Genomic DNA, 15,205 nt, shown 5'->3' with positions numbered 1-15,205 from the left:
AAAATTCAGTGAATATCCCCCTAAGATTTATATAGAGAGGCAAAGGGCCTAGAATAGCCAATATAATACTGAAAAGGAAGAAAGTTGGCAGACACATACTACCCACTTTCAAGACTTACTTACTATATAAAGCTACAGTAATCAAGACAGCATGGCATTGGTGAGAGAACAAATAGATCAACAGTCTTAGCCCAGAAACAAACCCACACAAATATACTCAATCGATTTTTCACTACAGTGTAAAGGGAATTCAATAGAGAAAGAATAGTTTTTCCAACAAACAGCTGGAACAATTGGATATTCATATGCAGAAAAATGAACCTAGGCAGAGACCTCACATTTTATCCAAAAATTAACTAAAAATGAACCACAGACTTAAAATATAAAATGAAAAACTATGAAACTTCTAGAAGAAAACATAGAAGAAAATCTTCATGATCTTGGGTTTGGTGATAATACTTTAGATATAACACCAAAAGCACAATCTTAGAAAACAATATTAAGTTGGACTTTACTAAAATTAAAAACTTGCTCTGTGAAAGGCACTGTTAACACAAAATAAAAAGATACCCATGCACTGGGAGAAAATATTTACAAAATACATCTAGGATAAAGTACTTGTATCCAAAATATAAAAGGAATTCATAAAACTCAACAATAAGGCAACAACCCAATTAAGATGTGGGCAAAATATCTTAAACACCTCATCAGAGAAGATATACAAAAGGAAAATAAGAATATGAACAAGATGTTAAACATCATTTGTCATTAGAAAACCGTAAATTAAAACAATGAGATACTACTACATATCTATAAAAATGATAAAATCCAAAATTTTGGCAATACCAATTGCTGGCAAGGATATGGAGCAACGGAACTCTCAAGCATTGCTGGTGAGAATAAAACAGTAAAGCCACTTTGGAAAACAATATGTCAGTTATAACACTAAACATATTCATAGCACACAATCCAGCAACCACTCTCCTAGGTATTTTTCCAACTGATTTGAAAATTTATGTCCACACAAAAAAATTACATGCAAATTTTTACATCAGGTTTATTTATAATTGCAAAAAACTGGAAGCAAGCAACTAAGATGTTATTCAGTAGGTGAATGGATAAGCAAATTGTGGTATATCCACACAATTGAATGTCATTCAGCAATAAAGAGGACATTATGTAAATTCCAATTTACATAACCACATGGATAAATCTTAAGTGCAGATTACTAAATAAAAGCCATTCTGAAAACAATACCCACAGTATGATTCCATTTATATAACATCCCAGAAAAAGCAAAACTATAAAAACAGAAAACAGATCAGTAGTTGCCAGAGGTTCAGGGAGAGAGAAAGAGGGTAGAGAGTAAGTGAAGCAGAGGAGATATTTTAGGGTGGTGAAACAATTCTATATGATATTGTAGTAGTGACTGCATGACGTTATGCATTTGTCAAAATCCACAGAACAGCATGAAGAATGTGTACAAATTTTTTTTTTCAAATTTTAAAATATCAGGAGTTTGGTAGTGCCAGGATAGAATCTAGACTGTGACAAAAGAATCTAAGTGCTTTACAAATATATGACATAACCTTACTCTAGGAAGTGCGGTAAACACAGGTGATCTAAGTAACTTTGGAAATGGTGGCTATAAGACTAAAGACAAAACTATACACAAGCGCTGTATTCTATTTGGTAAAGTTGCATGTCATGGAGGAACAAGTTAGCAATTCTGAAACCCATATATATAATTTGGGATTTAACACATAAGTACATTTGTTTGATGGTGAAGCGGGGACCCGGTTTCTCATTGTTGGGGTGGAAAATTACTGACAACTGAGTAAAAGAGGCTAGATTGAGCCATATGATACTGGGTTAGAGTTGAAAACATCAGTATGAATTCATTTAGCTTAATTGTGTGTGTGTGTGTGTGTGTATGTGTGTATTTATGGACATAGAATAATTATAGGTAGCTGTATACCTATAATTACACAGGCTAGTATATTTCCCAGTTATCTGGGAAATTATAGAAACAATGATGCCCCAGTAACAATGAGCACACCCAGAGCCTAGACCATGGTCTCTAATACCATTCTCCAATAAAAGGAATCAGGGCTCTTTGAGACACAGCTGATTCTAGGGCTGGAACAGAGAATATACAATATGAATCTAGCATATTTTTTACTGCCAGAAAGTAAGGAAGTACTCAAAAAACAAAATGGTGAGGTTATAGCAAAGGGACACAGAAACCAACTGAAAGAGTTCAGTGGCAAAAGCTGTAACATTTTAAAAACACTTGAAGTATAAAATAAATCCATGAATCCATAGTAATATAAATGAATGAAGGAATAAGTGATTGAAGGAGAAAAGATAAATATCCTATGCAGAATAATTATAAACAATTTCTGTAGATATTGCACTCTCAACAAGGAAAGGCATAGGGGAACTATTCATAGTGACTTCCTTCCAGAGTTCAGGATAGAAAGCAGGTGGGATTGAGAGAGTAACTTAAAAATTGAGAAATCTAACAAATGTTACTTCAGCCAGGTAAACAAGGAAAACATCAAGTGATAAGTCATGTTTATAGCATGTAGGCCTGATATGCTGTCATGGGAATGGTACTTTACTTCTATGGTCTTCCTCCCCAAACCCCATGATCCAACTCTAATCATGAGAAAAACATGAGAAACTCAAATTGAGAAATATTCCACAAAACACCTGACCAGTACTCCTCAAAAGCAACAAAAGTCTGAGAAACTGTCACAACAAAGAGGAGTCTAAGGAGATACAATTAAATGTAAAGTGGTATCCTGGCTGGGGTCCTGGGATAGAAAAAGGAAAACTAAGGAAATCTGAATACAGTAGGGACTTTAGTTAATAATAATGTATCAATATTCATGAATTGTGACAAATGTACCCTACTAATGTTAAAATGTTAATAAGGGAAACTGGCTGTGGGGTTATGAGAAACTTCTGTATCACCTTGCACTTTTCTGTAAGTCTAAAATTATTCTCAAAGTTTATTTTAAAAAATTCAGTATTTTCTCTGTTATTTCTGCTCTTTAAAAAAGATTGTGCTGAGGGATGCCTGGGTGGCTCAGCAGTTGAGCATCTACCTTCAGCTCAGGGTGTGATCCCGGGATCCAGGATCAATTCCCACATCGGGCTCCTTGTGGGGAGCCTGCTTCTCTCTCTGCTTGTGTCTCTGCCTCTGTATGTGTGTGTCTCTCATGAATAAATAAATAAAATCTTTAAAAAAAAAGATTTTGCTGAATTTCACCTCATTGTTTAGAGATTAAACTGCAAATATAGTAAAATATACTATCTTAATATATATATAAATATATATCTTAATATTTAATTTGACTGAATTAGTTATGACTAAACTAGAAACTGCTTAACCTCAGTAACTAAAGCTTAACAATTAAGAAAACCTTAAAATATTTTACTAAGATCAAAAGATCAAGTAGGAGTAATTGGTAGGATAAGAGGTGTATTACAATTTGTCAGTATATGTAGTGTGAAAAGAGAAAAATCTCAACTATTTAGGCAGCAATGTCAAATTAATAAAATATCACAAACAGGAAAACCATCACTGAAGCAGTAAAGTCAAAAACCTTTGTTCTAAGGGATCTTCTATCCCTCAGTCTTCTTTAGTCCAAAGACTTCTCTTGTTACCCTCAGCCATTAAAAAAAACAAACAAACAAACAAAACCAAATAGCCATTTTTTTAGACTATATGGTGGCCTTGGGATTACCAGAAATGCTATCCCTTAAATGACCAATCCCTTTCTCATCACAACTCTTAACACCCCGTATTTCACTCTACCCAATTCCACCTAAACCCATTCTTTGACCTCCCAACTCTCAAAATCCTATCAGCCTCCAGAGTTTGATTACTTCCTTTCCTACCTCCCTGAACTCAGATAACTTCAGAACACACATCAGCACACTCAGGTCTCTAAACACTTCATACATCCCACCCACCCCGTCTGCCTCCAATTTCTTATCACACCACCTTTCCCAGGCATGTACACTGCAAGTCGTACTGTGCTCTGCAACCAGAATGCCTGGGTTCAGAGCCTGCCTCTGCCACTTAGCACCTGTGTTGTCTTTCCTCTCTCCGTCATTGACTTCTATGTCTCAGTTTTATCTCTACAATACTGGGGGCAATGATGGGAACTCCCTTCTGGTATGAAGTAGTTATGACACATAGTAAGAACCCCACTCCAACTAGAGCTCAATAAATAATTATGACTCCCCAATACTGAAATTAAGATAAACAGCAGGCACAACTATAATTTAAAGAGAGCTGGACTTTAGCTGAATTCTCTAATTTCTTTCACCGTCCTTTTACTTAACTCCACACTCCATAAAATTGCTTCTAACCTCTCACCATTCAAGTTACTTCCCTTCCTCATTCTTTTCTACTTGTCAATCCCTTCAGAGGAACTGGCCTCTTCTAACTACTGAGATAGTAGAGTCCATCAACCATGAATTCCTTAAACTCTGACCTCAAGGTCTCAAAACTTCTTTTCAGGCACCTTTACCTTTATACTCAGATAAAGAGGTTTCTCTTGCTCTCTCTAAGGCTAACTGCTTCCCTGCCCATGCTCGGGACCACACTCCATCTTCTGGGACTTTAGTCCATCAATTATCCCCTTCCCCTTGATCCATCTAGGTTGATTCTTTCTTCTCTCTGACCAACTTGCTCAATTTTTCCTAATCCAAAAATCTCTCTGCTTCTCTTTCCTATCACACTTTTTGAAAGAGAAGTCAACAGTATATTCACAGGCATTCTTATTATATCTCATAACCCAATACAATATGATTACATTCCCCTACAAAAGAAATTGGTCACTAGTGGCTTCCCTATAATCAAGACAGTGGGTTCATCTTAGACTTCATCCTAAATGGCTTTTCTATAGCATATGACACTGCCAACCATCATACTTCCATCTCTCCTCACCTCCATGATACTATTTTCCTCTTGGTTCTCTAACTACACTTTTCCAGTCTCTACTTCCTCTGCCTATCCCTTAAATATTTGTGCCTCCCAATCATCATTCCTTTCTATATGTGCTACCAAGGCCATTTCATCCACTCTCAAAGGCTTGACACCCTAACATGAATATTTGATTTCAAGTCATCTCTCAAGGTCTACTTGTAGTTCCAGATTTTTAATTTATTGTTGAGCATTTTTATGCTCAACAATAAATTTATTGTTGGTGAGCATTTCACAAATCAAAAATTCTCAAATATGCCCAAAACTCAACATGCTTAAAACCAATACTCTACTCCTTGCCTAATCACTCCTCTGTACCCAGCCCCCAACCACAGAAAACTGCCTGTTTCTCTTCTGATCCTCCCAATCATTTTGTGGGGTTTTTGAGAGATGGATATGCTTTTATTTTCATGAATAAACTCCATTTTAGTGTGTGAATATATACAAATATGTAAATATATGATATATATAATGAGTTTGTACAAGCAAACTTTTACAATAACACTAAGCTATAGAAAATTGGCTTGTGTAATTAAATGGTCATATTTCAGGTAGCTACATAAGACTGGGAAGGGCCCAAAGGCCATCTTTTCAATATAGTTTGTGTGTTAGGTGTCATAAGCATCCCAACATTTGCTTTTTCTTTGTTCAAATTCAGGTCTTTCTGTGGAAAACTGTGTGTGTGGTCTGTAAATTTTAATTATTTATTTTTAAACTTGAAGTATAATTGACATATCACAGTATATTAGTTTCAAGTGTACAACATAGTGGTTCCACATTTGTATACACTGGGAACGGAGCACCACAATAAGTCTAGGTAATGTCTGTCATCACACAAAGTTGATACAGCATTACTGATTTATATTCCACAGGCTGTACCTTACCCTCCACATTTTATAAATGGAAGTTTATAGCAACCAATCCTCCCAAATCTTCATCAGTGGCATCACCAATGACTTAACCATCCACATCAGAAACTTGCAGTCATCCTAGACTATTCCTATAGTCTGTAACCAAGCCCTACCCATTCCATTTCTGAAAATTCTTCCTTATCTTCCCCTGATTCATTCCGTTCCCACTGCTGCCATTATAATTTTTGGTCCTCAGTATCTCTAACCTCAATGACTACAATGACTCAACTGGGTCTCCCTTGACCTAACCTTTCTAGACTGTTCTCTTTTCACAAGTCCTATTCTGTATTTAGTCCAGAATACTTACACTTTCTGTTCTCCAAGTACTTCATGCACTTACCAAATTTTTGGTTGTGTGAAAAGATGATCATCTACAAATCCAGACTTAAAGAAGTTGTCCTTTGGCTCTACTATGAAATCACCATATTCATCTTCTGCCAATTTTTTTCATGTGACCAATACCTGGTCTTTAAGCCAGTTTCATTCATTCATTCATTCATTCATTCATTCATTCATTCATTCGAGAGAGAGTGAACATGTGAGCAAGTAAGGGAGGAGCAGAAAGAGAAAGACAGAATCTCAAACAGGCTCCGTGCCCAGCACAGAGCCCCAATCTCATGACTCCGAGATCGTGATGTGGGCCAAATCAAGAGCTGGATGCTTAACTAAGTCACCCAGGTGTCCCAAGCCAGTCTCTTTTAAAAGAAAGAGCTCATATATTAATTTGAGGTGAAATAATATTTATGTAATTGCTTTTCCCTTCCTCTCTCACATCAGAAGAGCCACCTATTTTGTTGGAATCTACTTCTTACCTAATTCAAACACTCTTTTATTCCAACAAATAAAGGCTACTAGATTGTGAATATATTCATTAAAGCTGAGAGGGAAAGGGGCAGGAGGAAGAAGGAAGACATGCTTGTGAGAAGAAAGGACAGAGGGAAAACACTCTTTTACCCACCATCTACAGTTATTACTAAAAAAGGTATACAAGAAAAGATAGCAAATTGTACGTGTTTATAATCTTCCAAACCCAACTCTATAGGGAAAAATCTGTCTTTGGTCATTGAGCACTTCTTTCTCCACCTGCACTTCTAAACTTGAACCTTTCAATTATGTCCTGGGAATTAATGGTGCAGTGTGGTATTAACTACAAATAGTGTAAAAACAAGATATTATCTGGTATAATTCACACCTGGCAAAAGCAAAAATGGTTCCTTGCAGGAAGAGAAAGAAAGGAAAAAAGTGAGAAGAGAATGGAAGCAAAAAAGTCCATCCCAACACAGCACTGCTTCAGTGTGTTTTTGGAATTCAGAGTTGAAGGTCAGAATTTTGAGTAAGCCTGGGGTTCTAGGAGATATTGTGAGTTCAAGAGGAGCAAAGAGAATTTTAAGAAGTGTAGCTGTGAATAACAAACTCGATCTTTGTTGACATCCTTGGAAAAACTCCAATAAGGCTATGGATGCTGTACATTTCTGGGCCTGGGCAGTGAGTTGACCCCAGTTACCTTGGTTGCTAATGTAATTTTTTCAGAATGTAAACATTGGTATTTAATAAATATTAACTGTGAAATTTTAGGAGTTCAGAAACTTAATTTTAGAAAAGTTGCCCACTGCTCCAATATTATTTTGGCTCCCCTTCTTCTTCTAAACCATTCCTTCATTATCTACTCCTCCTTATCTTATGCTTCCATTCTAAACACTCAACTTTATCATTTAAGTGCCATCTTTTCTCATGGCTTCAAATGTCACCTCTATCTGATCATTCCAAAATTCTTCTCTGTACCTCTCACTATAGTTCTACTCAGATGCCCTGTTTGTCCTCTTACCTAACATCTCCAAACCAAACCACCTTCCCTCTAGTCCTCCCCCTTGCCTCCTCATTTCTTTTCATGGGCCCAATCCTCAAAGGTACAAAGGAGTTGCCCTAAACTCATCCCTTTTCTCTAATCTCTCATCCATTGCCAATTTCACTTTTTCTTCCTTGAAAATCTCTATTTTGTCATCTTTTATCTATCCCCACAGGCTAATTTGGACTCCTATTTATTTCCTGGACTAATGTAATTACACCATCCATTCACATAACTAAGAGTGTCTGCTAACCTCCTAACCCAATCTTTGCCTCCAGTCTTCCAATCTATCCTACAAATACCAAAAACTACAATTACTCAATGCTATTTTCAGAATGTCTTCCCCACTAGACTATGTTCTCATCATCCACTGGTTCAAGTTCAATTAACTCTGACACTCAACACCCTGTAAGTCTATCCACCCTCCTCCTAGGCATACTCTTTGATTCTACAAGAATGGGTTTCTCTTTCATGCAGCATGTTTATTCCACTTTTTAAAAACTTATGTTCATTCCTTCCCCAACCACTTCTAAAAACATTCTAAAAACCATTTTAAGAATATGTCCTGCCTTCTCTGTGAAGGCTTGCATGACAAATATCAATAATAGATATTGAAATGTGGTCCATGCACCCTGAGACTTTTTGGAGGGTGTACAAGGCAAAACTATTTTCATAATAATATTAAAATATTATCCACCTTTCTCCTTGTGATGACTTCTACAATGAGGGTGCAAAGCATGGTAGATAAAACTCCTGGCATCTTAACACAAATAACGGCAATGGCACAAAATGATACTAGTGGACACTGTAGCCTTTACCACCACACACTTGGAATTAAAAATGAAACAAGGGAATTTTTTAAAATGTTACAAAAGGGGGGGGGGCAGAAACGGTTTCACTTAAGAATGTCCCCAATGAAGAAGAATAATTTCACTGCATCCTGACCTTTAGGTACATCTTTTTAATATTATGTGTGATAAAATGGGAAGTATACATAACACACTTCTGTTGCAAAGTACAACAGTTATCTGAAGGAAAAAAACCCTTAGATGATGATTTGAATTATGAGCTAAACTACCTGCCTTTTCCATGGAACACCATTTTTACTTGAAAAAACAACTGAAAAAACTATGTTATTTAGACTTGGGTATTTGGCAGGCATTTTCTCAAAAATGAAAAGTGAGTTTGTCACATTGAGAAAAGAAGCTTGTCAGTATTTGTTGCCAATAACAAAACTTGAACTTTCAAATGAAAATCAGAATTTTGGAAAATTTTTATTTGCCACTATGATTTTGATAGCCTCCCAATACTTAAAGGCTTTTGAAATGAGATCAGTGGTGATATTAACTAATGTGAGGTTTTAAAATATTACTATTTAATGTACCAACATTTGGAAAACCTACAAAACTCAGTGGACCAAATAAACAAATGACCAAGGCATGATGTTACATAATTATGCATAGGCAAAAGATTCAAAGTGCAAAGAGACCAATGAATTTGAATATAACTCTGTATGGAAAGTTCGTTGATACAGTTTCATATTCTATATTTAGATAACCTTTAAAAAAATACCTCTTGGTATATTTTGGCATAATGTTAAAGAAGAATATCCTTGAATACTTGAAAAGGCTTCTTAAATACTTCTACCTTTTCCTACTACATTATTAACTCTGAGAGGCCGGGTTTCTCTTTCATATGCTTCAACCAAAATAACATTTCACAACAGACTGAAAACAGAGGCAGCCCTGAGATTCCAGCTAAATACCACCATGCTAGACATTAGAAAGATTTGCAAAAGCGTACATCCATGACACTGTTTCCACTAAAATTTTTTTCATTTTGGTAATGTGGTTATTTTTCACAAAAAACACATTATGTTAACATAAAATATTGTTACTATTAAATGAATTAATAAATATTTTTAATGTTGCAGTTTTAATTTCCAATCTGGCAAATATCAGTAGATATAAGCCCACAGGAAATAAAAGTTCATTCAAGTCCTCAATAATTTATGATATCAACAAGTTTGAGAACAGCTGTTTTATACCATTAACATCAGCGCTTTTTTTCTTGCCCCTTTATACATAACGTCTTGTTTTACTAGATCATTTTATACTTTTAAGTCCTACTTTTTCAATCATAGACATGACACCAGACACCATACTCAAAGGTCCCAGAGGGCAGGGACTGGGACTTTAGGTACTGCGGAGGTATTTAGGAAATACTGAATTAACATATTAAGGAGCATGTGTACAAAGTTCTTATAAGCTATTTAATTTTAATAGCAATGAATAAATATGTCCTCATGGCAACTCAAGGCATTTAGACAAGAAGGAAGTTACCACCATTGAATTATTTCTTATAAAAAGAAAACTGATGCATGGATATAACTTAGCAGAAGAAATGTAACTGTGAAGCCCAGGTGTCTAAGCTTTATTTCAATCCTCTTTTCCTCTATAACCCACCACATGCATTCCATGTGCCTTCTTAAATCATACAACACTTTAAAATAAAGAAAACAAAAATTTACAAACTATAAAGAAAACAATTAGCCAATAGAAAACTCTAACAGAGCTTAAATAGCTGCACTCAATTTTGTTATGATCTTCTTGATCCATTATACCATTTCCTGTTCACATTCCAACCACACTTCTCCTTTTCTTAAATTACTAAAGACTCAAAGCTTTTAGATAAAGGTATAGAATTAAACTATTGCTAATTTTATGAGTTCTCAAAAAGTTTCAAACAAAAACAAATTGAAGTTCTTTTAAGCATCAGAGTTAATTTTTGCTTCAATATCGCATATTCTGAATCATATTCAAGAGATGGACATTGCTAGAGCTTAACTGATCACCTCTTGCAGGTCTTTTGACTTCATAGTCATTGCTCTTTGCTCTAGATTTTCACATTATCAGTCTTTGAGGATTGCAGAAGAATTATTATTTTAAATATATAAATGGCCAAGCCTAAGAAACTTTCTATCTTCTTGAAGAAATATTACACCATCTGAAATTACTGGCAAACAAAATAAGACAGTATATAAACAAAACTTGGGAAAGAAAATGTCCAGCAGCAGCTCTGTAATCTATTTGCTCTTATTTGGGGAGTGGAAGGATCACTCTTCCTCTGCTCCCAGAGGAATACAAAAGACAGATGAAAGGGGAACAGGACTGGAGACAGGGACAGTCTGTCTAGAGCAGGAATCAGCAAACTTCTTCTACAGAGAGCCAGAGAGTAGACATAAGTAGTAGGCTTTGGAAACTGTACACTCTCTGTCACAACAAATTGACTCCAGTGTTGTGGTGTAACAGCAGTCATGTAAACAAAAAGCAATTAAATGGCTATTAATGTGCCAGGCAATGAGTGCTGGACCACACAAAGTTTAACAAAATTTTGTCCTTGATCTAATGAAACACAGAGATGAGTAAGACACGAAAGAAGAGAGAGAGAGAGAGAGAGAGAGAGAGAGAGAACACTATCATAAAATACACTGATCATAATGGTGTAACTCTATGTCACTATTATGGAAACACAGGTGAGGGATACACAATATAACCAGAGAGAGATGGGTTTTAGTAATGGAAATAATCCTCAGGCTGAGTCTTGAAGGATGAGTAAGAAGCCAGGAGACTTTTCCAGCACGTGAACAAGTTGGAGAGATTTTTGAGGAGGAATAGGTGGCAGAAAGAGATAAAACAGATGTATTTGGAAAATTTTCTGTCATATTAAAGAGCCCATGTTTTATCTTGTAAGCAGCAGGAATCACTGAGGGGATTCAACCAGGGGAGGGTTGAAAACATTTTTTGTGTTTTAGAGGGATCATTGTGGAAGAAAATACAAAAGACAGATGAAAGGGGAACAGGACTGGAGACAGGGGCAGTCTGTCTAGAGCAGAAATCAGCAAACTTCTTTTACAGAGAGCCAGAGAGTAGACATAAGTAGTAGGCTTTGGAAACTGTACACTCTCTGTCACAACAAATTGACTCCAGTGTTGTGGTGTAACAGCAGTCATGTAAACAAATGAGCATAGCTGCGCCCCAATAAACTTTATTTACAAAAAAACAGCAATAGTTTGGCCCCTCAAGCCTTACTTTGCCAACCCCTGGTCTAGAACAGCACTGTCCAAAAAATTTTTATGCAATAATGAAAATGTTCTATAGATATGCTACCCAATTTGGTAGACACCAGTAACATGGGGCTGTGAAGCATTTGAAATGTTACCAGTTAGACTGAGAAACTGAATTTTTAAATTAAATGTAAATAGTTACAAGTGACTCATGGGTACCCTCTTGGGCAGTACAGGGTTAGAAGTTGGTACAGGAGCCTAGGCAAGAGATGATGGGAACTGATGGTAGAGACAGAGAGACAGTGGCAAGGCAAGAAATATTTAGGATCTAATATGGACCAAATAAATGTAGGTGAGAGAAACAAAGATGATAACCACATGTCAAGCAGGAGTGACTGACAGAGAATGGCTTGGCCACATGCTGAATAAGAAACTACAGAGGGAAATATGTTGCATTCTATTTTAGACATGTTGACTTTGATGTCCACTTGGAAGGAGAAAACACTGGACTATAATACAAAGAAGTAGGTAATATTAAATATGCTCTTTTTAAAGAGAAAGCAACTGTAGTACAGTGATGTTAAATAACTTACCCCAGGTCAGGGCAGGTTAAGTGGCAAGGCTGAATTGCAACTTGAGTTTATCTGGTTCTAAAATTCATACATAGTCCATCACATGAAAATGAGCAAATTGGTAATAGTTGACACCGTGAAAGGAGAACTCACCCCAGGGAGAAGCATTGAGAAGGTCAGTGGGCCCAGAAGAGAGCCTCAGGGAACACCAGCATTTATGGAACTGTCTCTTACCAAGGAAGCTGAGAGAGTATGGTCAGAGAAATACAAGGACTGGGTGAATACGGTGTTATGAAAGCAAACCGTAGAAGAAGGTGCTCAACAGCATCAAGTCCACAGAGAGACATAATGAAACAGGCACCAAACGGAGTTTGCTGCATTTTGCAACTGGAAGTCACTGGTGCCTCTAATGAAATAGTTCCAGCACAATGACAGAGGAGGAAGCCTAATTTTAATGAGTTTAAAGAGCAAAAAAAGGTACAATAGAGAAAGCAAGCATAAACTATGCACTTCCAGTGTTCATTGGGTTTTAGCATGTTGAATATGAATGACATTTAGCATTTACTGTATGTAATACCCAATGGCAAGCACTGTGCCAGGTGCTTTATACACATGATCTCACTGAATCTTCACAACAAACTCTGAGGCCTATAGGCATCATCAGCCCTGTTTTATAGGTAAGAAACCAATCTTAGATTAAATAATCTTCCACTCATATACAATGGTGAGTGGGAGAGTTTGGATTTGATTGCAGGTCTTTTGACTTCATAGTCATTGCTCTTTGCTCTAGATTTTCACATTATCAGAGTCTTTGAGGATTGCAGAAGAATTATTATTTTAAATATATAAATGGCCAAGCCTAAGAAACTTTCTATCTTCTTGAAGAAATATTACACCATCTGAAATTACTGGCAAACAAAATAAGACAGTATATAAACAAAACTTGGGAAAGAAAATGTCCAGCAGCAGCTCTGTAATCTATTTGCTCTTATTTGGGGAGTGGAAGGATCACTCTTCCTCTGCTCCCACAACCTTTGGCAAGAAAAAAAAGATCAGTTTAGGGGGACCTAGGTGGCTCAGTCAGTTAAGCATCTGTCTTCAGCTCAGGTCATGATCCCGGAGTCTCAGGATTGAGCCCCCACATTTGGCTCCCTGCTCAACAGGGAATTTGCTTCTCTCTGACCCTACCCCATTATCATGCACTCTCGCGCGCTCTCTCTCTCAGATAAATAAATAAAATTTTTTAAAAATCAGGCTAATTGCTTGGTGAACATACTAATGACAGATGTCCTGATAAACAGACTTAGGTATTTGTTGCAGGAGAGTCTCATCCATGGAATGCTTTTCAGATATATCTAGTTTAGGATTGCTTATGCTACCCCTTGGGGAATATTTCATAAGTTATGTAACTATCTATTAAATGGCAGTGTTTCATAACCTCTATGTCCACAATAGGAGCTATATATACTGCCTATATGGCCCCTCTTAGATAACCTTATTCCAGAGTCAGCCCAATGCCAAAAGGACCCAGGGAATCCTTTTGATGGTCCTGAACATCTCCCTAATTTGCCAGGGCTTCGTGATTACCTGGATCCTTGGGATTATTAGTAAAGCTTAATAGAGGGTACACTCAAACCCACACGAGTCTGGTTTGACACTCTCAATTCCCTGGGTTATCTCTGTACTAAGTCACAAAAGGGCTAACTGCCATCCTGGGAGCCTCCCCTGGCTTTGGAACTTTGACCTAAGATTTAAAAATAGGTAAATTTTTCAAAGATGTAGGATGTGAATAAGGGAAGAAACGAAAGAACCACTCACAGGTGCATGAGACAGTAAGGGCTCAAAATGGACCCTAATGAGTAGGAAGAAATAAGGCTGGAGACATATGGAGCACATTACAGCGAACCTCAAAGTCAGAGAAGTGTCTAAATAGGATGCAGTTTTTAGAAGAAAATAAGGTACAGAAAGTGGATCCCAGGGAAGATTACATCAGTAGCCCTGTGAAGAGAGGACTGAAGAGAGGGTCAATCTGGAAGGAGGGAAGTCAGTCAGAAGGCTATGGCAGTAACTGAACTATGGATATCCAGAAGGCCCTCACCTAGGACCATGGACATGGAGTGAAAAGAACAGCTAACGTTACACAGAAAAGACATCAGCAGTCCTCACTAAATGACAAGATAAGGGTAATACAGCACCATAATAAATCCATTGGCAAATATGAGCAACTACCTCCTCCATGGGGTGGAGCTTAATTTCCTTTCTCCCTCACCCCTTGAGAGTGGGCTCTACTTCATATCTTGCTTTTCAAGAATAGATAAGGAAAAGAAAAAACTTCACAGTGGAGAAACCTGGTAAACACCACTTTAAACATGGGATGCAAGTTCACATCCCCAGTGATGTCACATGGACATCATGTTTCTCCTGACATGATGTGATGAGAAGGGCATTCTAGTGTCAAGAATGTGAACTGGACCCAAGTTGAACCCAAGTATAATAAAGCATCACCATCCTTCAAAGAGAGTTTTGTTGTAAAGCTAGGACCACCACTTTCTAACTAGGTTTCTCTCACCTTTCCAAAGCTTGGTTTCCTCATGTGCGCAATGGTGATAATAATTAATATCACATATTCTCATTTTTATTCAGTAGCTTTAGGATCTTGGAAAAAACTTCCCCAAACTAAAAGTAAACAGCACAAGTTTAAAATAATGAGATTAATAACCTACCGCTGATTCACAAAAGGGCTGGAAAGTTCTGCAAGCAGGCGAAAATTCCCAATGGATGCCAGGACTCCATACCTCTGGATGATAG

At 37.0% G+C, this 15,205-nt stretch overlaps 2 protein-coding genes across 31 annotated transcripts in view; one reads left to right on the top strand and one right to left on the bottom strand.

Moving 5' to 3' along the window:
* TLCD4 (TLC domain containing 4) overlaps positions 1–15,205 on the bottom strand; it is a 103,437-nt gene that overhangs the window by 5,978 nt on the left and 82,254 nt on the right. For all 11 annotated transcript variants that reach the window (XM_077905523.1, XM_077905526.1, XM_077905530.1 and 8 more), the window contains one exon: positions 15,121–15,194. In XM_077905523.1, coding sequence (XP_077761649.1) covers positions 15,121–15,194 — 74 coding nt within the window. The remainder of the gene's footprint in view (positions 1–15,120; positions 15,195–15,205) is intronic.
* The window catches only part of LOC144318506 (uncharacterized), a 110,321-nt gene that overhangs the window by 32,100 nt on the left and 63,016 nt on the right, over positions 1–15,205 (top strand). For 5 of the 20 annotated variants that reach the window (XR_013384465.1, XR_013384468.1, XR_013384467.1 and 2 more), the window contains exon 1: positions 7,295–7,398. The exons of 4 other annotated variants lie outside the window; for them this stretch is intronic. Coding sequence is in view for 2 of the 16 variants with exons in the window: in XM_077905534.1 (XP_077761660.1) it covers positions 7,369–7,398 (30 nt within the window). In the remaining 14 variants the exon portion in view is untranslated. Of the gene's footprint in view, positions 1–7,126; positions 7,431–15,205 lie in introns of those variants that run through there. 11 more of the 20 variants (XR_013384472.1, XR_013384471.1, XR_013384462.1 and 8 more) reach the window with 9 other exon arrangements.

This window comes from Canis aureus, chromosome 8 (genome assembly GCF_053574225.1).
Source record: "Canis aureus isolate CA01 chromosome 8, VMU_Caureus_v.1.0, whole genome shotgun sequence".
Lineage (NCBI taxonomy): Eukaryota > Metazoa > Chordata > Mammalia > Carnivora > Canidae > Canis > Canis aureus.
The sequence above is the reverse complement of the archived record's forward strand: the minus strand, read 5'-3'. Positions and strand labels throughout refer to the sequence as shown.